Consider the following 27,046-nt stretch of genomic DNA (forward strand, 5'->3'; position numbering starts at 1 on the left):
GATTGCCCCTCATTTTCGGCCATTGTTTTTTTTAAATATTCCCGCAGCCCTTTTCTGTCCTCCTCCTGGGACCCTGCGATGCACATTTTGATCATCAGGTCAGGGCCTTGTCAGGAAATGTTTTATTGCGGAACCAGTCTTCTTACTAGTTATAGGTCTATTCAAATTGTCTTATTTCTTTGTGGTTTAGTGTTGGAAGGTTTTTGTGTTTCTAGGAATTCTGGGTTATCCAGTTTGTTGGTACAAGGGTAGTACTTTCTTGAAATGAAAGTGAAAGTCGCTCAGTCATGTCTGACTCTTTGCGACCCCATAGACTGTACAGTCCATGGAATTCTCCAGGCCAGAATACTGGAGTGAGTAGCCTTTCCCTTCTCGAGGGGATCTTCCCAACCCAGGGATCAAACCCAGGGATGAAACCCAGGTGTCCCGCATTGCAGGTGGATTCTTGCCAGCTGAGCCATAAGGGAAGCCCATGTACTTTCTCAGAATTCTTTTTACTTCTGCAGAATCAGTATTAATGTCCCCATTTTCATTTCTGATTTTACTACTTTGAGTCTTTATTTTCTTAGTCCATGTAGGCAAAAGTTTGTCAATTTTGTTGATCTTTTTGAATAACCAACTTTTGGTTTCATTAATTTTCTCTATTATTTTTCTATTCTCTACTTTATCTCTGCGCTGATCCTTATTTTATTTTGTCTGCTAGTTTTGGAGTTTTGTTTGTTCTTTTCCTAATTTCTTGAGTTGTAAACATAAATTGTTTATTTTAGATCTGTATTATTTATTAATGTCAGTTTTTATAGCTATAAATTTCCCCTTCAATGACCCTTCCACTGCATCCCATGAGTTTTGGTGTATTGTGTTTTTGTTTTCATTCATCTCTAGTTATTTTATAATTTCCCTTGTGATTTCTTCTTTGATTTTTTGCTTAATTTCCATAATTTTGTGAATTTTCTTGTTTTCTTTATGTTTTTGATTTTTAGCTTTATCCTGTTGTGGTCAGAGAAGATACTTTGTATGATATCTCTCTTTTAAAGTCTGTTGAGTCTTTTGTGGCCTAACTTATGGTCAATCCTGGAAAATGTCTTGTGTGCACCTGACAAAAACATATGTGTTGTTGTTGGGTGAAGTGTTCTGTATGCATCTGTTAGATCACATGATTTATTGTGCTGCTTAAGTTCTGTATTTCCTTACTTATCTTCTCTCTGGTTGTTCTGTTCATTATGAGAAGAGTATTATAGAGCTATATTTCTCCTTCAATTTCCTCAGTTCTTGCTTCATGTACTTTTGATAGTCTGCCAGATGCATAAGTGATTATAATTGTTATATCTTCTTGCTATGGTGAATCTTTTATTAATATACAACCATTGAATTTTTTTAGCCTTTTCCAGAATGCTGTATAGTTGGAATTGTACAGTTTGAAAACTTTTCAAACAGACTTCTTTCACTTATGTAGCTATACACATCTAAGGTTCCTCCATGTTTTTTTATGGCTTGATAGCTCATTTCTTTTTAGCTGGCTTGATTTTTTAAAAATTGGACTCAGGTGCTCCCCAATGTCATGATCAATACACAAGTTTATGATTTCTGGCATGTGAATTGTGTTCGTGGACAGTGCAGAGACCTTTCCTCTCCCCCATGGAGCCAGATGCAGACCTTATCCATGAGTGTGCGGATGGGGTCAGAGCTCCATGTCCCCTCGGCTATGGGGTGGCAGGTGGGAGAGGAGACCTGCTGTGGTCACCCTGGCTCACTCGAGGTCTTCTGACAGCTGTCTCTCGACAAGGAGCTCATCGACTTTGGCAGCTACACAGTGGGTGAGACTGCAATCCGGACCATCACGCTGACCAACACTGGGGGCTTGGGCACCAAGTTCAGATTTCTTCTGGCATCAGAGACTTGTGAGATGGACACCTCCCAGTCGGTCCTAAAATTAGTGAGTGTGCCGCTGCTCCTGGTCAATGCTGTGGCTGCTCAGCCGAGGGCAGCACGTGGTATCTCCTGCCCCAAGATACAGTCCCATGAGTGTGAAGTGGGCCATGAGTCAAAGGATCCTGTTGATGTGAGCAGGACGAGGAGGGGTGGCAGGACAGCCTCCAGTCCATCTGGAAGTGCTCAAACTCTGTAGGGAGCACACCTTGGCGGCAGGACACTGTCCCCTGTCACGTGTGTTGGCAAGGCAGTGGACAAGCATTCTCAGAGTGGGGGCATCCCAGACCCCTCAGGCTGAAAAGCTCAGCAAACCCTGCCCCGCACCCACATCTCTCTCAAAAGTATGAGGGAGGCCCTGGTCCTCTCATGGGAAGGCTGTGCACATGCTGCCAAGGAAACAGAAACAGGAGGGACCCCATCCATGGAGACAACTTCCAAAACAGCCAGTGGACAGGGAAGGGGTGTGGTGGTCATTTTGGGGGTGAGAACAAAGAGAGAAAGTTTGCCTCAAAATACATGTCTAAGTTAGTTGAAACTTTCCTATAAGAAGCACTTAGTCTGTTTTCTCTGCTGCATTAAGGGGTTTCAGCAAAGGTCCTGGGAGGGTCTCCCCTGGAGAGGGAGAGGGCAGAGGTACCCTGAACAGCAACATGGGCCAGCTGCTGCAACAGAGGTTGGGACTGGGGTGTGAACCCAGAGCATGGGTTGATGAGGGAAGAGAGGGTGCAGGAGCCAGGCTTATGGAGGGAGGACAAGCGGCCGGGCCCTCAGGCTCTCCACGGGCACTGGCTCTGTGTCTCAGTGGGCGTCTGAGCAGCTGGACGGCAGCTCCACCAGGACAATACCCTGCAGGTCCCCCATGGACCCTGAGTCACACACAGCAGGCACTCAGTCAGTCTGTTCCTGAGCCCAGGGGAGAGGCCTGCGGGTCAGTGGCCTCTTGGAAAGGAGCAGAGATGAAGCCAGCCTGCTCTCAGCCTGCAGGGATCTGGGCCAAAGCCAGGAGAGCTCTGGGCTGGAGCCTGGGGGGTGCCCAAGCTCACGGTAGAGAGCAACAGGTGTCCTGGAGGAACTCGGCCCCATGCCTGTGTGCAGTCTCTAGGAGGGGGCTGAGGAGGAAACCACCTGCGTTAGAGGAGGCCCTGAGCCCCAGGCAAACTCAGCACAGGTCAATGGAGAGCTGCCAAGGGGGTCATGCAGGAGCCCATGGTCCCCAGCCCAGATCATGGCCGGGTTCTCAGCGTGGCACCTCAGGGATGGTGGATCTGGATAGCTAATGGGAAAGGCAAATGGACTGCACTAAAGGTATCATGTTCTCTTTTCAGAGTAGTACCTTCACGTATGAAGACAAAAGTTTGTATGACAAATTCACGACCAGTTTTTCTGAGCATCAGATGGAGGGCAATGAGTCATCTCCTACAGATGTACCAAGCCAGAAGGAGTCTGGAAAGCTGGACATGAAGGAGCAGGAGAAGGGGCACCCCATCGGTGAGCTGGGCCCATGGCCTGCACTCAGCATACAGCCCTGGGCTCCTTGGCACAGGTTCCCTGAGTCCCAGCCATGTGATGGGCAGTGAGGCAGCACTCAGCATGCAGCCCTGGGCCCCTCAGCACACCCCAAGTCCCAGCCGTGTGATAGGCAGAGGGCCTACGTGTTGGGTCAGAGGGCCCCAGAGGACAGATTCCAGGAGCCACTTAGAGCATGTCCACACAGACAAGGCCAAACAACTGTGAAAACAGGCTGGAGGGGGTACTGTGTTACCTTTCCAGGACTTGGCAGCCCCCCTCCCCCTACCACCCCAGCCTGGCCCCCCATCCTCCCCCCGACCCCACCCGGCCCAGCCCTCACACAGCTTTCTACCATTTTCTCCTCTTAATACAAACCTCTCGAGTCCACTTTCAGCTCCTCCTGCCTTGAAGCAAAGCCTCAGATGGTCCACTTCTCAGCTTCCCCACGTTTCTCTGCTGTCCTTTCTCAGACATGCTGCTCTTAGGCCATTTTGAGCAACTCAGGACCTTCTCCCACCTAGGCCTCCCACTCCAGAAGCCACAGTGACCACTGTCTGAGTCCACCCAAGAAACTCCAGGCCTGGGACCACACATGGCATTGAAGTTGGGGGTCCCTGAGTTCCCAAGGCCCCCATGCAGGAGATGGCCATGGGAGCTGTGAGAGTGGAAACACATCCATGTGAACCTGGGGCCACAGTGACAGCCTCTTGTGCCAACGAGCCAGGCTGTCTACCTGCACTGACCCTACAGCCCTGTGACCCCTGTCCTGGCACAGAAGGGTCAGGACACCCTGCCCAGGCCTGGGGCACAACCCCACTCCACTCTGGTCCTCCTGTGCCACCAAGTGGTCCTTCTTTGCAGACCTGGGTCGGGGGGAGGGTGGGGGCCCTGCCTGGGTCAGGGTGCCCCCTGTGAGGGCCCTCGCCAGCCCTGGGGACAGGTGGGAGGGCGGCACATGATATTGTCAGGATGAGGTATCTGTTCAGGAGGGCCGGGGTGGCCTCCACAGACTCCAGGACAGCACCTGGTCTGGGAGAGGAAGGGGCCCTGGTGCCCCAGCTCTCCTGGCCTGGCCAGCCTCACCTGTGAACCCCCTTCTCTTCCAGAATCAGAGGGCGTGACCTTGACCACCATCATGACTATACCTCCCAATGAGGAACAGATGGAGTTCTCGCTGGGAGAGGTCAGCAAGGCCTGCCTTTCTCCAGCCCTGGGGTGGCCTGTCCATCTGACCAGAGCTGGATGAGACTAATCTGGTCACCGGACTTGCAGCTTCTGGGCGATTAGCTATCTCAGCCCGTATCTGGCCACCCCATCCCTGACTGGGCTAGGTCAGACCCAGAGCCAAAGAGGCATGCCTGGGTGCCCCTGTTGAGCACAGAGGAGACTTCCGTGTGGGGCCTCACTAGCCAGAATGGCAGGGGTGGGGGTGGGGTCCATGTGTGTGTGCACGTGTGTCCATGTGGTACATGTGTGTGTGTCCATGTGTGTATGTGTCCACATGTGTGCATGTGTGTGCATCCATGTGTGGTCATGTGTGTGTGCAAGGCCCGGGTCATCAGGAGAGCAAGTGCACACATGGCTGCCGCCACCTCCCACCACACAGTGATTGGCCATGGTGAGGCCATAGGAGGTACCCGTCCAGAATGTGAAGGCTGACCAGCCTTCCGCCTCTCTTCCCTGCAGACAACAGAGGGGGACATAGGCCCCTTCAGCTCCATCAAGGTGCCCATCATCTTCACCCCGATTGTCCCGGGAACGGTCCAGGACAGTTTCAAGGTTGTGTTTAAGAATCAGCAGTGCCCAACTGTGAGTACCATGCTGCTCCCCAGGCATGGGGTCCTGCCCTCCACCTTCCATCCACCCAACCACGTGGGGCCTGTATTACAGAAAAACCAAAGGAACTTTCTGGCCAACCCTATATTTTGAATATTAATCTCTTATCAGTCATATCATTTGCAAACATTTTCTCCTATTCAGTAGGTTGTCTTTTCAGGTTGTTGTTGTTGTTGTTGTTGTCTTTTCAGTTTTGTCAATGGTTTCCTTTCCTGTGCAAAAGCTTTTATGTTTCATTAAGTCCCATTTGTTTGTTTTTGCTTTTGTTTCCTTTGCCTTCGGACACAAATCCAAAAAAATATTGCTGCAATTTATGTCAAAGAGTGTCCTGCCTATGTTTTCTTCTAGAAGTTTAATGGTTTCTGGTCTTATATTTAGGAATTTAGTCCATTTTGAGTTTATTTTTGATGTGGTGTTAGAGAATGTTCTAATTGCACTCTTTACTTGTAGCTGTCTAGTTTTCCCACCACCATTTATTAAAGAGACTGTCTTTTCTCCATTGTATGTTCTTTTCTCCTTTGTCATAAATTAGGTAACCATAGGTACATGGGTTTATTTCTGGGCTCTCTATCCTGTTCCATTGGTCTGTGTGCCTGTTTTTTGCACCAGTGCCATGCAGTTTTGATGACTGTAGCTTTGCAGTATAGTCCGGAGTCAGAAAGGGTGAATCCTCCAGCTCCGTTCCTCTCTTTCAAGGTGCTTTGGCATCCCTCCATGTTCCTTCCGCATGTCCACCTTCCCTGTGACCCAACCTTTGACAAGTTCTCCTTACATGCCTCACAGAGGGCTCTGTACAACTGCCTTATTGTTTGATGCATGAGGGTTTGTGGTTGTTTTCTTATAGTAAATTATGCCTTCCGCCAGAACCAAACAGACCTCTTCCCCCTTGCTGCTCAGACATCTCTAACAACAGCTGCTCCCATGATAATGATAGAGCTACCCTGCTCTCCTCTGCTTCCCCTTAGCCTCATTTCCCTGTGTCCCCTCCCATAGTCATCCTTTTTTTGCTCTGTATGTCTTTTAAGGAGCCAGGTTTTGTCTATGGATCCAACTAATGCTGTCTGCCTTTATGGGGACACTCCAGTGTGTTCACAGCATAATACTGACACACTTAATCTCCAAAATATACAAGCAGCTCATGCAGCTCAGTACCAGAAAAATGAACAACCCAATCAAAAAGTGGGCAAAAGAGCTAAACAGACATTTCTCAAAAAATTGAAAGCATTACCTCTAAAATCAGGAACAAGACAAGAGTGCCCACTCTCACCACTGTTACTACAAATGACAAAGAATTAATCTCCAAAACATTGACACACTTTGTTTTACTTCTTCCATTAGTTGTATTGACTATTCATTTTATGATATTATTTCCTCACTTTCAATTTTCTTGTTTTGGTTGGTTTAATCAAGTTGCTACTTATTCCTTTTCTTCCTGTTATTTGGAAATTCTACTTTCCATTCCATGAACAGTCCCCTCCACTTTCAGCCCCCAAATCCCACATGACCTTCTACTTCTTAAATGGAAGAGGAAAACCCTCCAGGACAGACTGTGCCCAGCAGGACACTCGGCCAGCACTTTCTTATGACCGAAATACAGTGTGACATTGTGTCCCTCTTACTGACCCTCTTTCTTGGCCTTCAGTGTCTCCATTTCACTTAAGTTTCACTGAATTATTAGAATCTCCTCTGAACCTACTGCCACTGCTTTAGGAGTTCTGACCTGACACCATGGTCCATGTTTCCGGGCAGGTGATCTCTTTCCAGCTGTGACCAGTTGATGCATCTGTACTCACTGCACTGTCCTCTCCTCACCGCTTCGGAAGTCTCTGCTCTGCCATGATTCCTATTCAGCGGCCAGAGATTTGCGACAAGACACTCATTTGTTTGAACAGAAACCCCAAGGAATGGGCCATGCCCTACAGTACCCCATAGTGTTCCACCATACTCACACTGCCCCCTGTCAGTAGTACCAATTGGAGTTCCACAGAGCCTCAGAGAACCCTACAGGACCCCATGGAGCCCCCTGGTACCCTACAGGACCCCACAGAGCCCCTGCTCTGTGACGGGAAGGAACACGGGCCAGTGCTGGGTAACCAATCACTCAAGAGAGGACAGCCTGGCTGGGGCTGTGGCTTTGAATCAAGCATGTGCCAGCCCATGGGGGCCCTGCTGAGTGAGGCAGGCAGTGAACACCTTGACTGCTCCCCATGCACTGACCTCTCCCAACCAGAACTGGGGACACACACGCACCCACTGTGCAGCTCTCGGCCTCCTTGGGTGAGCAGGGGTATGGGCTCCCCATCCTGCCTGCCTGTTTTCCTGAGATCAGGCCCCTTATGACAGGTCTGGAATCTGCCAGCCTGCAGCCCCTTCCCATCCAGGGGTCTGGGGGCCCTGCTGCCATCTCCCCATGGGGACGGCCCCCCTCCCATGTCCAAGCCTCTCTTTCCCACCCTGCTGGCTCTGCTGTAGATGGGGGCTTCCTTGCCCTCCTTTGTGGAAGTCTGAACTCCGAGGCCTGGGTCTTTCTTCACACTCATTTGTCACGTGTCACCCCCTGAGTCCATCTGCTCGCCTGGAGCTGATACAGGTGCTGGCAAGACTGGCCTCTCTGACCTGCCTGGCCCTGCCACCAGGATGCTGCTCGGGGCCTCTGAGCCTCTCAGCCACTGCTCCAGCCCACCCCTGCTGCCTCTGACAGAAGAGGTTGCCTTTGTCCTCAAACCCTCTCCCAACTGCCCCAGCAGCTCCATCTCCCTGGACCTGCTTTTTGTTTATTCTGTCTGGTCTGTCTCTGGCCCTGGAAATGGGCTGTGTGTTTCAGCGACCCAGTGGCCTCGGATCTGGTCCAGCTGTGTTCTGAGGTCACAGTCCTGCAGGTGGTAGGAAGGAAGGCCCCACACACAGTCTTGTGGGTTGGTGGTCCCTGGCGCTACCCTGGGGGTGCCGCTGTGCACACACTCACCTGGCAAGACACCCACAAAGCCCAGCTCTGAGACCAGGACTCGGGGTCCAACTGCAGGGAGAAGCACCTCTGTGTCTGAGCCCTTGAGAGACCTGAGCTTCCATCTGTGTTGGCCATGTGCACAGCCTGTGTGACACACGATTTTGTAGCAAAAGGGTTTTTCTAAACTGCTAAAAATGTGGATATTTAGGAAGCTGCATGACACGTTTGTGAAAACCCATTGTACAAGTCTACCTTCTCATGTTTAAAAATTTTGAAAATAAACAGGATTATTTAAATTATATGATGTGGGGACCTCCCTGGTGGTCCAGTGGTTAAGAATCCACCTTCCAATGCAGGGAGTGTGGGGTTTGATCCTTGATAGGGGAACTAAAATCTCACATGCCTCGTGGCCAAAAAAAACACACCAAAACATAAAACAGAAGCAATATTGTAACAAATCCAATAAAGACTTTTTAAAAAAATTATATGACGTGAAGGACTTCCCTGGTTAGGAAGTTCAGTGGTTAGGTTCAGTGGTTAGGATGCTGAGCTCTCACTGCCAATGTTCAGTTCCTAGTCAGAGAACTAAGATCCCACATGCCTCAGAGCATGATCAAAAAATAAATAGAGCTCTGCGCATTAAAAAAAAAAATTATCTAATGTGAAAACTGCCATAGATCTCAAAAACATGGTTAGTTTAATTTTTTTTTTAATATTTATTTGGCTGCAACTGGTCTTAATTGTGGCATGTGAGATCTAGTTCTCTGACCAGGGATCCAACCCGGATCCCCCACATTGGGAGTGCATAGTCTTGCCACTGGACCACCAGGGAAGTCCCAATGGCCAGTTTAATTATTAACCTTCCAATACTTGCAACAGCTGGGACTTCCCAGGTGGCACTAGTAGTAAAGAACCCGCCTGCCAACGCAGGAGATGCAAGAGACAGGTTCTGTCCCTGGGTTTAGAAGATCCCCTGGGGAAGGGCATGGCAAACCACTCCAGTATTCTTGCCTGGAGAAAATCCCATAGACAAAGGAGCCTGGCGGACTACAGTCCTTGGGGTTACACAGAGTCAGACATGACTGGGCACGCGGTACTTGTAAGAATTACAGACCATGCTCTGAGCTCTGTGTTAGCACTCACAAGCACTGCTTGCTCTGCTGATGAACATGTGTGTTATTGGATTTTCGTGTTCAAATTCAGTTATATTTCAAAGTCGTCGGTGTGGCTATCGATGTGCCTGTCTGGGTACCAAAGCCCAACATAGACCTGAAGATCTGCATGTACGATCGGCTGTACCAGGACTCGATCCTCGTCCACACACGGTGAGCCCTGGCTGGGTGAGATCTGAGACCTCAAGGTGGGGATCTCCAGGGATTGCCCTGAGAGCCCACTGGGACCCCAGGGCTGTTATAGGATGGAAGCCCGAGGGTCAGCGTCAGACAGAGGCCGACAGGTGCTGGGCTGCTGGCCTTGAAAATGGAAGAGGGGCTACAAACCAAGGGACGTGGCATCTCCAGAAACCAGAAAAGCCAGGAGAGCGTTCTCTGTGGAGCCTCCAGGGGAACCAGCCCTGCCTGTAGCTGGGTTTCAGCCCTGGGACATGGTGCCTGGACCTGACTTCCAGGACCATGAGGATAAATCGGTGTCATCACCCCTGTCTATGGGGGGTCGGCACCCTGCACGCCAGGTCAGGCTCCTCGCAGACACAGACAGAAGAGGGGGCTGGTCCTCTGAAGGAACATGGGTGGAGTTCTGAGAAAAGAAGTGTGTTTCATTCACAGAGCTTTGCAAGGGTGTCCAGACACCACGCTTGTCATTTCTTTTTTACTCTCCCTTTCTTTTTTTTTTAACTAAAGTTCAATTAAGTGGAAAAAAGAGGCAAACCCAACAGTTAGAGCTTAGTGGATCTTCACTAACCAAACACACCTGTACTTGGCCAGCAGCTGTACCCAGGGTCCTGCTTCTCTCCGGAAGTGGGGGCGATGTCAGCCTGGGTGCAATTAGGCTGGCACCTGCCAGCTGCTGGGTCCCCAGATGTCAGTGCTGCAAACATCGGGCGACCTGCTTTTCCCGGAGGCTGGGGTCTCAGAGCAGGTTTCAGATGGATTGTTTGGGAAACCAGGGTTTAACAGCGTCTGGTCAGTTTACCTCAATGCAAAGTGTGTCCACCCCTGGGGTGGGTGGGGGGACACGGAGCACGGAGCTCTGCTTTCTCAGCCTGTCCTCTGAGGCACACGCTCGACCTCTTAGGTTTGTTGAATGATTTTAGAATTCAATGTTATTACCAGTTTTATGGGTACAGGGGTAGCAAGGGAGTGAGTTCACAAAGACCCTGGTTGTAGTTGCCTGAGGGGAACCCAGCCACAGCAGAAACCAGGGTGGGAGGGCCCAGTCTGAACACCTTTCATGGTAGGGGACATTCAGTGCTGGGTGACACTGGGGCCAGAGGTCAAAGTTGAGAGAAGAGAGACCTTCCTTTGCAATCTCAGGAGCCCATGGGTCACTCAGGGTCCCGATCGGCCCTGGGTTCCCCATGCAGAAGGACTGTGAGAATCACCCCGGGCGGTTAAGGAGACACTGGGAGGCCTGAGAGGCTCTGGACCATGGCCTGGGGTCCCTGATGGCCCAGGGGCGGTCTCCTCAACAGGCCTAGGGCAGCTCGCCCACTGCCTCTCTTTCTGGAGACTGGAGAGCAGGTGGGGAGGGGGTGTCCTAATGGGGCTCTGGCCCACGTGGTTGACTGGGGGCACACCTGGCTTTCTCCGGCTGGTCCTGAGTTGAAAGCAAGGACAAAAATTGGGGAAGCTGCCGTCACCAAGGCCAAGGCCTGGCCACCTGGGGCCTCCTGAGTGTCCTGCAAGAGAGCCTGTGCCTGAGTGGGGAATGGCAGAACTCCAGGAGGAACAGGGCCCCCTCTCCCTGACCCCCGGCCTGTGAGGCGCTTCCCAGAAAACACTCAGGTTCTGAGAACCGACCAGGGTGACTTTCAGTTGTGATGTTTTTATTTGTAAGGATTCCTCAGCCAATGTCATTTCAGGAAAACCTGCCCCTGTGAGCAGGGCTCTGAAGCCTGTCCAACAGTGGGGGTGGAGGGTGGGGGCTGTGCCCGGCAGGGCTGTGCCTGGAGGGGGTGCGCTGGGCCCTGTGGGGCAAGGACTGACCTCAAGTCGCCGTCCGGCCCTCCCTTGGATACTGCAGATCGAAGGCCGCGTTGCGCCTAAAGTTCGAGGTGTGCAAGGAGCTGCGGGGCCACATGGAGCTCCTGCCTGAGACTGGCTACATCCAGGCCCTGTCGTCCTACTCAGTGCAGCTCAAGTTCCTGCCCAGGTGATGTGCCCAGCGGGGCGCCGCTCCTCCCGGGTGGTGGGGGGTCCCGAGTCACAGCAGGAAGCCAGCCCCAGGCTCCCGTATTTCTGACCTTCTGTGTAGCCCGTGACTCTGGCACCCTCACAGTTGAGCCTTTCGTCATTTCTCAAATATAAAGAGGAAAAGAACATTCAAGTGCCCCCTGTCTCTTGCAGACACTCCCTCCCAGAAGACGCAGGGAAGTATTTTGACAAGGAGACCAGGGTTCTGGAGGCCCCGATGACTATCCGGGTGGCTGACCAGGTCTGTGTGGGGCTCATCTGGATGCCGGGCACCCTGGGGGAGCAGAGCTGTTCTGGCCTGGCTCTTGGAGCCCATCCTCACTGGCCCCCAGTCTTGCCCAAGAAGCCCCTGCACAGGGGAGACAGAGGGAGGGGCCTGTGGATCAGAGAGGCCCCAGTGCTGTCCTGGGTGGGCAGGGCTGTCCTTGGGACACCCAGACCCTCATGTTCGTACAGTCCAGACCCAGGTGTCCAGGGTGTGCACATCCTCGGTACACATGTCATCATGTGAGCTCACAATGCACCGACAAGCAGATGCACAGATGCACATGTGTGTGCACACATACCCTCCGGCCCCCTGCCTACCTGTGTTGCCCGTGCCATGCTGAGGCCAACAGGAAGCAGGTGTGTCCGTGAAAGGTGCAGAGTCAGCCGCCAGCTCACAGCAGGACCGGTGCTCTTCTCAGTTTTGGAGACACTTCCCTAACTGACCGCAGTGACCTAATGGGCCTGCCCTCTGCCCTTCAGATCAAACCCGTGGGGTTTACTGTCCATGCTATAGTCACCACCTCGGACCTGGAGCTCAGCCCCGCAGGGCTGGACTTTGGCTACTGTACCATCTACGAGGCCATCAGGACCCAAATCAGCCTCTGCAATCATTCCCTCCTGCCCCAGGAGTTTGGGTTCGTCGGACTCCCCAAGGTACCTCGCTCATGTGGTCAGAGTGGGAGGTACTGGGCAGTGAGGGACGAGGGGCTGCTACCCTGAGTCCTGGTGCCTGGCCAGGCCTCACCCACCTGCAGACTCCATGCTCACTCCCAGGGACCTCAGCCAGGGTATCTGGCTGTCCCCACCTCACCCTGCCCCTCTCGAGCTCTCTCCACCTGCTGCATGCGCAGCACCCAGAGTTCTCTCCCCTCCCTCCCTCCTGAGACTCTGGCCTGCCTGGCCCTGCAGGGCAGCCAAGAGAGGCCCAGGCCTGGCTTCCCTCAGTCCTCCAGGCTGCCCCACCAGAGACCTATTGTCTACCCCCATGTATGCAGACACACTCACATACTCACCTGTGCTCACATGCATGCACACACATTCATATACTCACATACACCTGTGCTTACATGCATGTACACACATAGCCCTGTGCTCACATGCACACACACAAACTCACATACCCTGTGTTCACATGCATGTACACACTCATACACCTGTGCTTACATGCATGTACACACATAGCCCTGTGCTCACATGCACACACACAAACTCACATACCCTGTGTTCACATGCATGTACACACTCATACACCTGTGCTTACATGCGTGTACACACATAGCCCTGTGCTCACATGCACACACACAAACTCACATATACCTGTGCTCACATGCATGCACACATATATACACTCACATACACCTATGCTCACATTCATGTATGCACGCATACACACTCATACATGTGTTCTCATATGCACACACACTCATATACTCACACCTGTGTTCACACACATGTACACACTCAATACACAGCCTCATACACCTGTGCTCACATGCATGCACACACACTCTTACACACATAGACACACATACCTGTGCTCACATGCATACACACATTCACATACATACCTGTGCTCACATGCATGCAGACACACATAAACACACCACCCTCTCACTTGCACACATGATCACATACACAGAGACAGACTCACACCCACGTAACGCATTTACACACATGTCACCAGACACACATTCGTTTGTGCTCTGCCACACTCCCGTCCACGTTGCTCCTCGTGGCACTCCCTGGAAGGTCACCTCATTTTCGCTTTGGCATCCATGGTCTTCCTTTTGCCAGTTTGTGGACATCCAGCCCAACGACGGGTTCGGGACAATCCTGCCACTGGAAACGCTACAGCTCGATGTGATCTTTCAGCCCACCAAGGCCAAGGAGTACAACTTTGAGCTCATCTGCAAGTCAGAGATTAATCGGTGAGCCTGACAGGAGTGCAAGGCCTGGGCAGCCAGCTGGGAGTGGCAGCCCCTGGCTAGCCAGGCTGACTACAGGGCTGGGCGGCAGTACCAACCTCAGAGAGCTCCGACCTAGGTCTGCACACCTTGGTCCAGGCACACCTTGCAGGTGTGTGAGATGTGCACATGTGTGCATGCACCTGTGAGCATGCATGAGTGTGCAGAGCACCCCCTGGGCAAAAGCCCCACCTGCCCTTATGCACTGTGTGATGGGCTGGTCCCCGGCCTCCATGTCCACCCTGAGAACTGGGGCGAGAAAGCAGGGGGCAGGGAGAAATGCACTGGACGACAGGGTCTGGCACGAGGGCCAGCTCTTGCTGATTCTCAATCATCAGCCTCCAAGGAGGAACGTGCTGGGACACCCTCCTGGTGTCAGGCCAACCCCTCGTGGAGCCAGCCCACCTGCCCCCTCCTTCCCCTCCTCTCCTGTCTGCTCTTTGGTCCTGGCTGGGGGCCTGGGAGCCCTGGGGCATGGGGTGGAGGGAGGGTTAGCACCCTCCGGCCAGGTGGGTGGCTGAGGGGAAGCTGGAAGGGGTCTACAGGTGGTGATTTTAAGGAGCCAGTGCAGAGCGAGAACCCCTGGAGGAAACCCAGGCACAGGCTCTGCCCAGCTGCAGCCCCCCCCCACCCACCTTTCCCCTCAGCTCTAGTGACCCACCCTGGGCTGGGCCCCTCTTGGGCTTGTTCACAACTCTTTCAGCCTCTGGAAAAATAGCCCCATGAGAAAGGGTGGTTGCAAAATAATCTCAGTGCCCAGAATGGGCTCCAGCCTATGGCAGAAGCTCCTTAGATGTCTGTCGATTGAATGAGCATTTAATTTTCTTCAAGAACTATCTACAAATAAATTGAAATTTCCAAAAGCTTATCCAAGAGCTACCTTGGAAAGGCTAGCAATGGTAAAACTGTGAGGCCTCAGGGAATAAAGCAGTGATCGGGAGTCCAGAGAGACCCAGTGGCACACACACCCCCACCCCACTGCCCCCCACAGAGCATGGCTGCCCATGGGCTCCCAGACCTGAGAGCTGGACCCGTGCCCAGCACTGCCGCCTGAGCACCGGCCACAAGCATGACCCCGTTCTGACTCCTTACCTCCGCTGGCACAGCTAAGTCATCAGTAAGGCCTGTTGGCTCTACCTTGAAGACTGAGCTGAATCGCCTCACCCCCCACCTGGATGCCAGGGCTCTAAAGCCCGCGTTCTGCCTCCCCTCCCCCATGCCCTCCGCCACGGCCCCCACCCGCTGGAGACGTGTCCGTGCAGCCCACCTGCAAAGGACACTGAGTTTGGCACAGGTCCCCAGCAGGTTTCTGTGTAAGCCCGAGTTCTCATCGCCCATGGCTTAGTGTCTAGGAGGGGAGTTGCCAAGTCACAGCGTCGGTTTCTTTTCAATTTTACGTTCTCCCCCATAACGTCCGGGTGTCTGGCTGCTGCACCCCTTCCAGCTGTGGGTAATGTCAGGTTTCCTTGTCTGCTGGATGGAGAGGCATCCTCAGAGGTGTGTGACAGTGTCTCACTAACTCGTGTTTCCAACGACTGACAGCTTGGAGCTTATTTGCCATCCATGTATCTTTTTAGTGAAAAGTATTTTTAGGTCTTTTGTCTATTTTTTAAAATCGGGGTTTTTATGGAGTTTTGAGTGTTATTTATATACTCTGATAGAAGTTTCTTGTCAGATTTGCAAAAAATTTCCCTGGTGGCTTGTCTCAATCTCTTCACACTGTCTTCTCGTAAAGCAAAAATTTTTAACTTTGAGTAATTGGGAAAGAAATACATCAAGACTGTATATTTTCACCCTGCTTATTAAACTTATATGCAGAGTTGAGTTCAGTTTGTCTGTTGCCCCTTCTCCTCCTGCCTTCAGTCTTTCCCAGCATCAGGGTCTTTTCCAGTGAGTCAGTTCTTTGCATCAGGTGCCCAAAGTATTGGAGCTTCAGCTTCAGCATCAGTCCATCCAATGAATATTCAGGACTGATTTCCTTTAAGATTGACTGGTTTGATCTCATACATCATGCAAAATGCTGGACTGGATGAAGCACAAGCTGGAATCAAGATTGCCTTGATATACAGATGACACCACCCTTATGGCAGAAAGCAAAGAGGAACTAAAGAGCCTCTTGATGAAGGTGACAGAGGAGAGTGAAAAAGCTGGCTTAAAACTCAACATTCAAAACACAAAAACCATAACATCCAGTCCCATCACTTCATGGCAAATAGATGCAGAAACAATGGAAAGAGTGAGCGACTTTATTTTCTTGGGCTCCAAAATCACTGCAGATGGTGACTGCAGCCACACAATTAAAAGATGCTTGCTTCTTGGAAAATAAGCTATGACAAACCTAGACAACATATTAAAAAATAGAGACATTACTTTGCCAACAAAAGTCCATATAGTCAAAGCTATGGCTTTTCCAGCAGCCATATGAGGAGTTGGATGTAAAGAAGGCTGAATGCCAAAGAATTGATGCTTTTGAGCTGTGGTGTTGGAGAAGACTCTTGAGAGTCCTTTGGACTACAAGGAGATAAAAACCAGTCAATCCCAAAGAAAATCAGTCCTGAATATTCATTGGAAGGACTGATGCTGAAGCTAAAGCTCCAATACTTTGGCCACCTGAAGTGAAGCGCCAACTCACTGGAAAAGACCTTGGTGCTGGGAAAGAGGAGAAGGGAGGGAAAGAGGAGAAGGGGGTGACAGAGGACGAGAGGGTTGGATGGCATCACTGACTCAATGGAAGTGAGTTTGAGCAAACTCCGGGAAATGATAAAGGACAGGGAAGCCTGGCGTGCTGCAGTCCATGGGGTTGTAAAGAGCTGGACATGACTGACTGAACAACAAGTCCTCTTTATCAACTTTTTGTTTTTGGATCTTGAGTTTGGTATCATATCTAAGAATTTTTTTCCCTAACCTAAAGTCACAAAGGTTTCTTATAAAACTTTTACAAATTTACATCTTACTTGTGCATTTATGTTTTACTTTGATGAATCATTGCATCAGGTGTGAGATACAGCATGAAGCTAAAGGGCTTCCAGCCACTCCAGCAGCATCACTGAGACAGTAGCAGAGGGCAGAGCCCACCCCCTCACACTGGGGACACTCTGCACAGCCTTTACACCTGAAAGTCTATTTACCTGAAAAAACCTTTTCTTTCCTGAGTACCTTAAATACTAACACATTAGCGTATCCACTCTCTTCTGGAATAAAATGTGTCTGTACAAGTCTGATGGCAAGCCAGTACTTAAGGGACCTACTTCTTCATAGAGAAATCAAGGGAATTCCAGAAAAACATCTACTTCTGCTTCATTGACTAAAGGCTTTGACTGTGTGGATCGCAACAAACTGTGGAAAATTCTTAAAGAGAGAGGAGACCAGACCACGTTACTTGCCTCCTAAGAAACCTGTATGCAAGTCAAGAAGTAACAGAACCAGACATGGAATAATGGACTGGTTCAAAATTAGGAAAGAAGTACATCAAGGCTGTCTATTGTCACCCTGCTCATGCAGAGTACATCATTCAAAATGCCAGGCTGGATGAAGCTCAAGCTAGAATCAAGATTGCCAGGAGAAATATCAGTAATCTCAGATATGCAAATGAAACCACCCTAATGTAGAAAACAAACAGAAACTAAAAAGCCTCTTGATGAAAATGAAAGAGGAACGTGAAAAAGCTGGCTTGAAATTCAACATTCAAAAAACTAAGATCATGGCATTCAGTCCCATCACTTCATGGCAAATCAGTTCAGTTCAGTTCAGTCACTCAGTCGTGTCCGACTCTTTGCGACCCCATGAACTGCAGCTCGCCAGGCCTCCCTGTCCATCACCAACTCCCAGAGTTCACTCAAACTCACGTCCATCGAGTCAGTGATGCCATCCAATCATCTCATCCTCTGTCGTCCCCTTCTTCTCCTGCCCTCAATCCCTCCCAGCATCAAGGTCTTTTCCAATGAGTCAACTCTTCATGAGGTGGCCAAAGTACTGGAGTTTCAGCTTTAGCATCATTCCTTCCAAAGAACACCCAGGACTGATCTCCTTTAGAATGGACTAGTTGGATCTCCTTGCAGTCCAAGGGACTCTCAAGAGTCTTCTCCAACACCACAGTTCAAAAGCATCAATTCTTCAGCACTCACTTTCTTCACAGTTCAACTCTCACATCCATACATGACCACTGGAAAAACCATAGCCTTGACGAGACAGACCTTTGTTGGCAAAGTAATGTCTTTGCTTTTGAATATGCTATCTGGGTTCGTCATAACTTTCCTTCCAAGGAGTAAGCGTCTTTTAATTTCATGGCTGCAATCACCATCTGCAGTGATTTTGGAGCCCAAAAAAACAAAGTCTGACACTGTTTCCACTGTTTCTCCATCTATTTCCCATGAAGTGATAGGACCAGATGCCATGATCTTCGTTTTCCGAATGTTGAGTTTTAAGCCAACTTTTTCACTCTCCACTTTCACTTTCATCAAGAGGCTTTTTAGTTCCTCTTCACTTTCTGCCATACGAGTGGTGTCATCTGCATATCTGAGGTTATTGATATTTCTCCCAGCATCTTGATTCCAGCTTGTGCTTCTTCCAGTCTAGCATTTCTCATGATGTACTCTGCATATAAGTTAAATAAGCAGGGTGACAATATACAGCATTGATGTACTCCTTTTCCTATTTGGAACCACTCTGTTGTTCCATGTCCAATTCTAACTGTTGCTTCCTGACCTGCATATAGGTTTCTCAAGAGGCAGGTCAGGTGGCCTGGTATTCCCATCTCTTTCAGAATTTTCCACAGTTTATTGTGATCCACAGAGTCAAAGGCTTTGGCATAGCGAATAAAGCAGAAATAGATGTTTTTACGGAACTCTCTTGCTTTTTTGATGATCCAGCAGATGTTGGCAATTTGATCCCTGGTTCCTCTGCCTTTTCTAAAACCAGCTTGAAGTTCATGGTTCACATATTGCTGAAGCCTGGCTTGTTGGATTTTGAGCATTACTTTACTAGCATGTGAGATGAGTGCAATTGTGTGGTAGTTTGAGCCTTCTTTGGCATTGCCTTTCTTTGGGATTGGAATGAAAACCGACCTTTTCCAGTCCTGTGGCCACTGCTGAGTTTTCCAAATTTGCTGGCATATTGAGTGCAGCACTTTCACAGCATCATCTTTCAGGATTTGAAAGAGCTCAACTGGAATTCCATCACCTCCACTAGCTTTGTTCGTAGTGATGTTTTCTAAGGCCCACTTGACTTCACATTCCAGGATGTCTGGCTCTAGGTGAGTGATCACACCATCGTGATTATCTTGGTCATGAAGATCTTTTTTGTACAGTTCTGTGTATTCTTGCCACCTCTTCTTAATATCTTCTGCTTCTGTTAGGTCCATACTATTTCTGTCCTTTATCGAGCCCATCTTTGCATGAACTGTTCCCTTGGTATCTCTAATTTTCTTGAAGAGCTCTCTAGTCTTTCCCATTCTGTTGTTTTCCTCTATTTCTCTGCTTTGATCACTGAGGAAGGCTTTCTTATCTCTTCTTGCTGTTCTTTGGAACTCTGCATTCAGATGCTTATATCTTTCCTTTTCGCCTTTGCTTTTTGCTTCTCTTCTTTTCACAGCTATTTGTAAGGCCTCCCCAGACAGCCATTTTGCTTTTTTGCATTTCTTTTCCACGGGGATGGTCTTGATCCCTGTCTCCTGTACAGTGTCACGAACCTCCATCCATACTTCATCAGGCACTCTATCTATCAGATCTAGTCCCTTAAATCTATTTCTCACTTCCACTGTATAATCATAAGGGATTTGATTTAGGTCATATCTGAATGGTCTAGTGGTTTTCCCTACTTTCTTCAATTTAAGTCTGAATTTGGCAATAAGGAGTTCATGGTCTGAGCCACAGTCAGCTCCTGGTCTTGTTTTTGCTGACTGTATAGAGCTTCTCCATCTTTGGCTGCAAAGAATATAATCAATCTGATTTTGGTGATGTCCATGTGTAGAGTCTTCTCCTGTGTTTTTGGAACAGGGTGTTTGCTATGACCAGTGCATTCTCTTGGCAAAACTCTGCTGCCGCTGCTAAGTCGCTTCAGTCATGTCCGACTCTGTGCGACCCCAGAGACAGCAACCCACCAGGCGCCTCCATCTCTGGGATTCTCCAGGCAAGAACACTGGAGTGGGTTGCCATTTCCTTCTCCAACGCATGAAAGTGAAAAGTGAAAGTGAAGTCGCTCAGTCGTGTCCGGCTCTTCGCAACCCCATGGACTGCAGCCTACTAGGCTCCTCCATCCATGGGATTTTCCAGGCAAGAGTACTGGAGTGGGATGGGGAAAAAAATGGAAACAGTGACAGATTTCATTATTCTTGGGCTCCAAAATCATTGTGGATGCTGATTGCAGCCATGAAATTAAAAGATGTTTGCTCCTTGGGAGAAAAGCTATGACAAACCTAGACAGCCTAGTAAAAAGCAGAGATATCACTTTGTCGACAAAGGTCCCTATCATCAAAGCACTGTTTTTTCCAGTGGTCAGGTATGGATATGAGAGTTGGAATGTAAAGAAGACTGAGCACTGAAGAATTGATGCTTTTGAACTATGGTGCTGGATAAGACTCTAGAGAGTCTTTTGGATATTAAGGAGGTCAAACCAGTCAACCCTAAAGGAAATCAATCCTGAATGTTCATTGGAAGGACTGATGCTGAAGCTGAAGCTCCAATCCTTTGGCCACCTGATGCGAAGAACTGACTCATTGGAAAAGACCCTGATGCTGGGAAAGATTGAGGGCAAGAGGAGAAGGGGTAACAGACGATGAGATGGTTGGATGGCATCATCGACTCAATGGATGTGAGTTTGAGCAAACTCTGGGAGATGGTGAAGGACAGGGCAGCCTGGTCTGCTGCAGTCTTTGGGGTTGTAAAGAGTCAGACACGACTTTGTGACTGAAGAACAGCTTCTTATCTAAAATCCAGTAATTTTATAAGAACACACTTTGTGTTGGTTGTTATCAACTGATTTTCTCAGGTACATGGTGCTTTTCAAATCTTTTTTTTTTTTAATTTCAGGAACACTTCCTTGAATTTTAGTCTTAAAACTTAAAACATTTGCTTTATTCTTGTCCTTTGGTTTTCCTCCTGGGAGCCTCCTGAAGTAAATATAATGACTTGTCTTTGCTTTGTTCACTTTTGCCACTTTTTCTTGGATCCTTTCCATCATTTTAAAAATACAATTTCTTTATTATTTGGGCTTGTTGTGGAATCTGGAGTCTCAAACACACCTCAGAGGACACTCAGGACAGGGGAGTATGGTTTATTACACCAGCGGGTCCAAGGGGACTCAGTTCCCAACAAGTAGCCTGATATTTCTGAGAGGCCCAGTTTTATTACCCCCACCACCACCACCACATGACTGGTTACGTGTTAGCAACCTCTTTGTCATATATGACTGAGTTTTACAACAAGTATGTGCTAGGAGAACAAACAATTAAGGTTAAAGTGGGGAGAGACAATGAGTATACATCAAGGGGGAATGTCTACATGGTTAACCTAACAGGGGCAGCCTGACCTCAACTACAAACTCTGTTTGCCATCTGTAGGGAAGGAAGTCTCCAGGAGACCTGGTTTTCATTAGCAACAGTTTTCCTCACTCTTGGGCAGGCTTCAGGCCCAGTTTACATCCTGTCTTTAAGATGGAGTCTCTCCTGCTTTCCTCACTCTGGCCCAAATATCCTTCGTTGTGGTATGTGGGATCTTCAATCTTCATTATGGCATGCATGATCTTTACTTGCGGCATGTGGGATCCAGCCTCCTTACCAGGGGTGGAACCCGGGCCGCCTGCTCTGGGAGCCTGAAGTCTTATCCACTGGACCACCAAGGAAGTCCCTCATCATTTTTTTAAATATTTCCACACTTATCTCTTCTTTCTCTTAAAGAATTATCTTCCGTGTTTCTTTATTCATGGTTCCCTTCTGAGTTTCTGTGTCTATATTTCTTTTATTTAGAATCCTTTCCTGAGTCGTCTGTGGGTTTTTTTGTTTTGGCCACACCACACAGTCTGTGGGATCTTAGCCCCTCAACCAGGGATCCAACTCTTCCTGCAGTGGAAGCACAGAGTCCTAACCACCAGACTGCTGGGGAAGTCCCCTTTCCTAAATTTTAATCCCTCACTTCTGACTTCTTGAGATTCTGATCTGTTTTTTCATACGTTGTATTATTTTCTCAAGTCTGTTAAGTTCACTTTGAATGATCACGTTGCAATTTTCAATTCTCTGTGGGCACATCTCTCTGGCATGTTTTACTGTCTATATGAATTTTATTTATTCTGTTCCCTTTTTCTCTTTTAACAGCTTTATTTATGGTTTGATCTGGGTCCTTTCCCACTGCTCATTTTTGCAAATGGTAGCTTCTCAGCTTTGAGAGCCCAGTTCACACTTCCCTTCTTCATGGCTCTGGGGTGCCCTCTTCAGTATGTGGGGGTCAGCGACTTCCTTAGGGCCACCTCCTCTAAGCCCTCCCTTCTGTTTTCAGAAGATTCCAGAACCAGCTTGCTGTACCCTCCACCCACAATAGCGGCTCTTACATTTTTATCATGTTTGCCTCCAGTTTCCCTTTGTTACAGAAATAGACGATCTGCTTGCAGCAAGCGATGTGCGGACCCCCTCCCTCCCCAGAGCCTCCCACTGCCAGAATCCGCAGGGTCCTTCCGATTTCTGGGTGTCTGACTTTCACTTCCTAATGGCATATTTATTGTTTGTATGTATTCCTGGGGCTTCCCTGGTGGCTCAGACAGTAAAGAATCTGCCTGCATGCAGGAGACCTAAATTTATGTAAATGCAGGGTGACCAGCCAGGCCAGGCTGTCCAGGAAAGAGGGGTTCCCAGGATGTGGGACTTCAGCACTAACACCAGGGGAGCCGCAGGTGGCCAGGGTCGGGGGGGGGGGTGTGACACCCCACATCGGTCACATGGGTGGTGTCAGACTCCACATAGCAATCTACATCTTGCTTCTGCTTTTCCCCCCAACTCGCTGGGAGTACCGGAACCACATGAACACATCTAAGGATTTGACTATGGACATGTTAAGTTGGAGGGCTTGTGAACCACCAAAAGTAGTGCTTAGCAGGAAGTTTCTAGCTCCAAATGCATATAAAGAAGAGGAGAGAGTGTGCAAAATCAATTATTTAACCTTCTGTTTCAAGAACTGGGAAGACAGCACAGCAAATTAAACCCAAAGAAAGTAGAAGGAAAGAATGTAATAAAGATAACAGTGTAAATCAGTGAGTGAAATAAATCAAATATCCAAAAGAGAAAACAATAAAACTAAAAGTTTGTTCTAGAAATTAGTAAACTCATTACTCTTAGCAAGACCAATCAAGATTTTTTTTTAAAGAGAGGGGGGAAAAAAACACAAATTGCCAATCTCAGGTATGAAAGGGGACACATCACAGATCCTACAAATATCAGAAAGGTTAAAAAAAATGTTATGAACAACATTACACCAGTAAATGTGACAGTTTGGATATAATGGACAATTTTCTAAAAAACAAAAACTTACCAAAACTGACAGGGAGAAAAAGAGAAAATCTGAATAGTCCAACAACTATGAGGGAAATCAAATGCAAAGTTTAAACCCTCTTATAGAAACTTCCAGTTATAATAACTAGTGGGGATGTCCCTTCATGATCACAACCTTGTCATGGCAACGGGGCTTGCGTAACCCAGTGAAGCTCTGAGCCACATCGTGCAGGGCCACCCAAGACACGTCAAAGTGAAGAGTTCTGACAAAATGCGGTCCACCAGCGGTGGGAATGGCAAGCCACTCCAGTATTCTTGCCATGAAAACCCCATGAACTGTATGCAAAGGCAAAAAGATATGACGCCAGAAGATGAGCCTCCCACATTCAAAGGTGTTCAATATGCTACTGGGGAAGAGCAGAGAAACAGCTCCAGAAAGAATGAAGCAGCTGAGCCAAAGTGGAAATGACACTCCGCTGTGGATGTATCTAGTGGTGAAAGTAAAGTTGGATGCTGTAAAGAACAATATTGCATAGGAACCGAGAATGTTTGGTCCACGAATCAAGGTAAATTGGATGTGGTCAAGCAGGAGATGGCAAGAATGAACATCAACATCTTAGGAATCAGTGAAATAAAATGGATAGGAATGGACACATTTAATTCTAAGACCACTATATCTACTACGATGGGCAAGAATCCCTTAGAAGAAATGGAGTAGCCCTCATAGTCAACAAGAGTCTGAAATACAGTACTTGGGTGCAACCTCAAAAATGACAGAATGATCTCGGTTCGTTTCCAAAGCAAACCATTCAACATCACAGTAATCCAAGTCTATGCCTCAAACACTGATGCCAAAGAAGCTGAAGTTGACCAGTTCTGTGAAGCCATACAAGACCTTCTAAAACTAACACACACCAAAAAGATGTCCTTTTCATCACAGGAGATTGGAAAAGTAGGAAGTCAAGAGATACCTGGAGCAACAGGCAAGTTTGGCCTTTGAGTACAAAATGAAGCAGGAAAAAGGCTAACAGAATTTTGTCAAGAGAACACACTGGTAATAGGAAGCACCCTTTTCCAACAACACAAGTGACGTCTCTACACATGGATATCACCAGATGGTCAATACCAAAATAAGATTGATTATATTCTTTTCAGCTGAAGATAGAGAAGCTCTATACAATCGGCAAGAACAAGGCCTGGAGTTGACTGTGGCTCAATTAGTTCAATTCAGTTCAGTCGTGTCTGTCTCCTTACGACCCTATGGACTGCAGCGCTCCAGGCTTCCCTGTCTATCACCAACTCCCAGAGCTTGCTCAAACTCTTGTCCATCGAGTCGGTGATGCCATCCAACCATCTCATCCTCTGTTGTCCCCTTCTCCTCCTGCCTTCAGTCTTTCCCAGCATCAGGGTCTTTTCCAAAATGAGTCAGTTCTTTGCATCAGGTGGCCAAAGTATTGGAGCTTCAGCTTGAGCATCAGTCCTTCCAAAGAATATTCAGGACTGATTTCCTTTGGGACAGACTGGTTTGATCTCCTTGCAGTCCAAGGGACTCTCAAGACTCTTCATTACAGTTGAAAAGCATCAATTCTTCAGTGCTCAGCTTTCATTATGGTCAAACTCTCACATCCATACATGACTACTGGAAAAAAACATAGCTTTGACTAGCACAGATCATCAGCTCCTTTTTGCAAAATTCAGACTTAAAAATTGAAGAAAGTAGGGAAAACCACTAGTCCATTCAGGTATGACCTAAATCAAATCCCTTATGTTTATAGAGTGGAAGTGACAAATAGATTCAAAGGATTAGATCTGGTAGACACCATGCCTGAAGAACTATGGACAGAGGTTTGTAACACTGCACAGGAGGCAGTGACCAAAACCAACCAAAAGAAAAAGACATGCAAGAAGGCTAAGTGGTTGTCTGAGGAGGCTTTACAAATAGCTGAGAAAATAAGAGAAGCGAAAGGCAGTGTAGAAAGTGAAAGATATACCCAACTGAATGCAGAGTTCCAAAGCATAGCAAGGAGAGATAAGAAGGCCTTCTTAAATGAACAATGCAAAGAAATAGAGGAAAACAATAGAATGGGAAAGACTAGAGATCCCTTTAAGAAAATTGGAGATATCAAGGGCACATTTCTTGCAAGGATGGGCACAACAAAGGACAGAAACGATAAGGACCTAACAGAAGCAGAAGATATTAAGAAGAGGTGGCAAGAATACACAGAAGAATCATACAAAAAAGGCCCTAATGACCTGGATAACCATGATGATGTGGTCACCTAGAGCTGGACATCATGAAGTGTGAAGTCAAGTTGGCCTTAGGAAGCATTACTATAAACAAAGCTGGTGGAGGTGATGGAATTCCAGCTGACCTATTTCAAATCCTAAATGATGATGCTGTTAAAGTGCTGCATTCAATATATCAGCAAATTTGGAAAACTCAGCAGTGGCCACCAGACAGGAAAAGGTCAGTTTTCATTCCAACCCCAAAGAAGAGCAATGCCAAAGAATGTTCAAACAACCAGATTGTTGCACTATTTTCTGATGCTCATAAGGTTATGCTCAAAATCCATCAAGCTAGGCTTAAGCAGTATGTGAACCAAGAACTTCTGATGTGCAAGCTGAGTTTAGAAAAGGCAAAGGAACCAGAGATCAAATTGCCAGCATTCATTGGATCATAGAGAAAGCAAGGGAATTCCAGGAAAACATAAACTGGAAAATTCTTAAAGACATGGGAATACCAGACCACCTTACCTGTCTCCTGAGAAACCTGTATGTGGCTCAAGAAGAAACAGAACCAGATGCAGAACAACTGAATGGTTCAAAATTGGGAAAATTGAGTACGTCAAGGCTGTATATTGTCACTCTGCTTATTTAACATGTATGCAAAGTACATCATGCAAAATGCTGGGCTGGACAACTTGGAAGCTGGAATCAAGATTGCCAGGAGAAATATCAACAATCTCAGATGTCCAGATGATACCACTGTAACGACAGAAAGTGAAGAGGAACTAAAGAGCCTCTTGATGAAAGTGAAAGAGAGTGAAAAAGCTGTCTTGTAACTCAACATTCAAAAAACAGATCATGGCATCTGGTCCCATCACTCATGGCAAATAGAAGGGGAAAAAGTGGAAGCAGTGATAGATTTTCTTGAATTCCCAAATCACTGAAGACAGTGACTGCAGCCATGAAATTAAAAGTTGCTTGGTTGCTCCTTGGAAGAAAAACTATGACCAACCTAGACAGCATAAAAGTAAAAAGCAGAGACATCATTTTGCCAATTAAGTTCCATATAGTCAAAGCTCTGATAGTTCCAGTAGTCATGTGCAGATGTGAGAGCTGGACCATAAAGAATGCTGAGCATCAAAGAATTGATGCTTTTCAACTGTCGTGCTGGAGAAGCCTCTTGAGAGTTCCTTGGACAGCAAAGAGATCAAACCAATCAATCCGAAAGGAAATCTACCCTGAATGTTAATTGGAAGGACTGATACTGAAGCTGAAGCTCCAATTCTTTGACCACCAGACTCACTGGAAAATACCCTGATGCTGGGAAAGATTGAAGGCAAAAGGAGAAGGGGGCAGGAGAGGATGGTTACATAGCATTACCCACTCAATGGACATGAATTTGAGCAAACTCCAGTAGATAGTGGAGGACAGAGGAGCGTGGCGTGCTGCAGTCCATGGGGTCGCAAAGTGTCAGACATGACTTAGCAACTGAACAACAACAAACAACTAAGGATGTAATGTTCAA

General features: G+C 48.1%; 1 protein-coding gene across 1 annotated transcript in view; it reads left to right on the forward strand.

Annotated features, from left to right (window-relative positions):
• The window catches only part of CFAP74 (cilia and flagella associated protein 74), a 103,519-nt gene that overhangs the window by 68,672 nt on the left and 7,801 nt on the right, over window positions 1-27,046 (forward strand). Inside the window, exons 22-30 of the mRNA XM_055583793.1 lie at window positions 1,769-1,933; window positions 3,255-3,417; window positions 4,551-4,621; window positions 5,125-5,247; window positions 9,425-9,546; window positions 11,423-11,551; window positions 11,746-11,833; window positions 12,340-12,513; window positions 13,654-13,787. Coding sequence (XP_055439768.1) covers window positions 1,769-1,933; window positions 3,255-3,417; window positions 4,551-4,621; window positions 5,125-5,247; window positions 9,425-9,546; window positions 11,423-11,551; window positions 11,746-11,833; window positions 12,340-12,513; window positions 13,654-13,787 — 1,169 coding nt within the window. The remainder of the gene's footprint in view (window positions 1-1,768; window positions 1,934-3,254; window positions 3,418-4,550; window positions 4,622-5,124; window positions 5,248-9,424; window positions 9,547-11,422; window positions 11,552-11,745; window positions 11,834-12,339; window positions 12,514-13,653; window positions 13,788-27,046) is intronic.

This window comes from Bubalus kerabau, chromosome 5 (assembly GCF_029407905.1).
Source record: "Bubalus kerabau isolate K-KA32 ecotype Philippines breed swamp buffalo chromosome 5, PCC_UOA_SB_1v2, whole genome shotgun sequence".
NCBI lineage: Eukaryota > Metazoa > Chordata > Mammalia > Artiodactyla > Bovidae > Bubalus > Bubalus kerabau.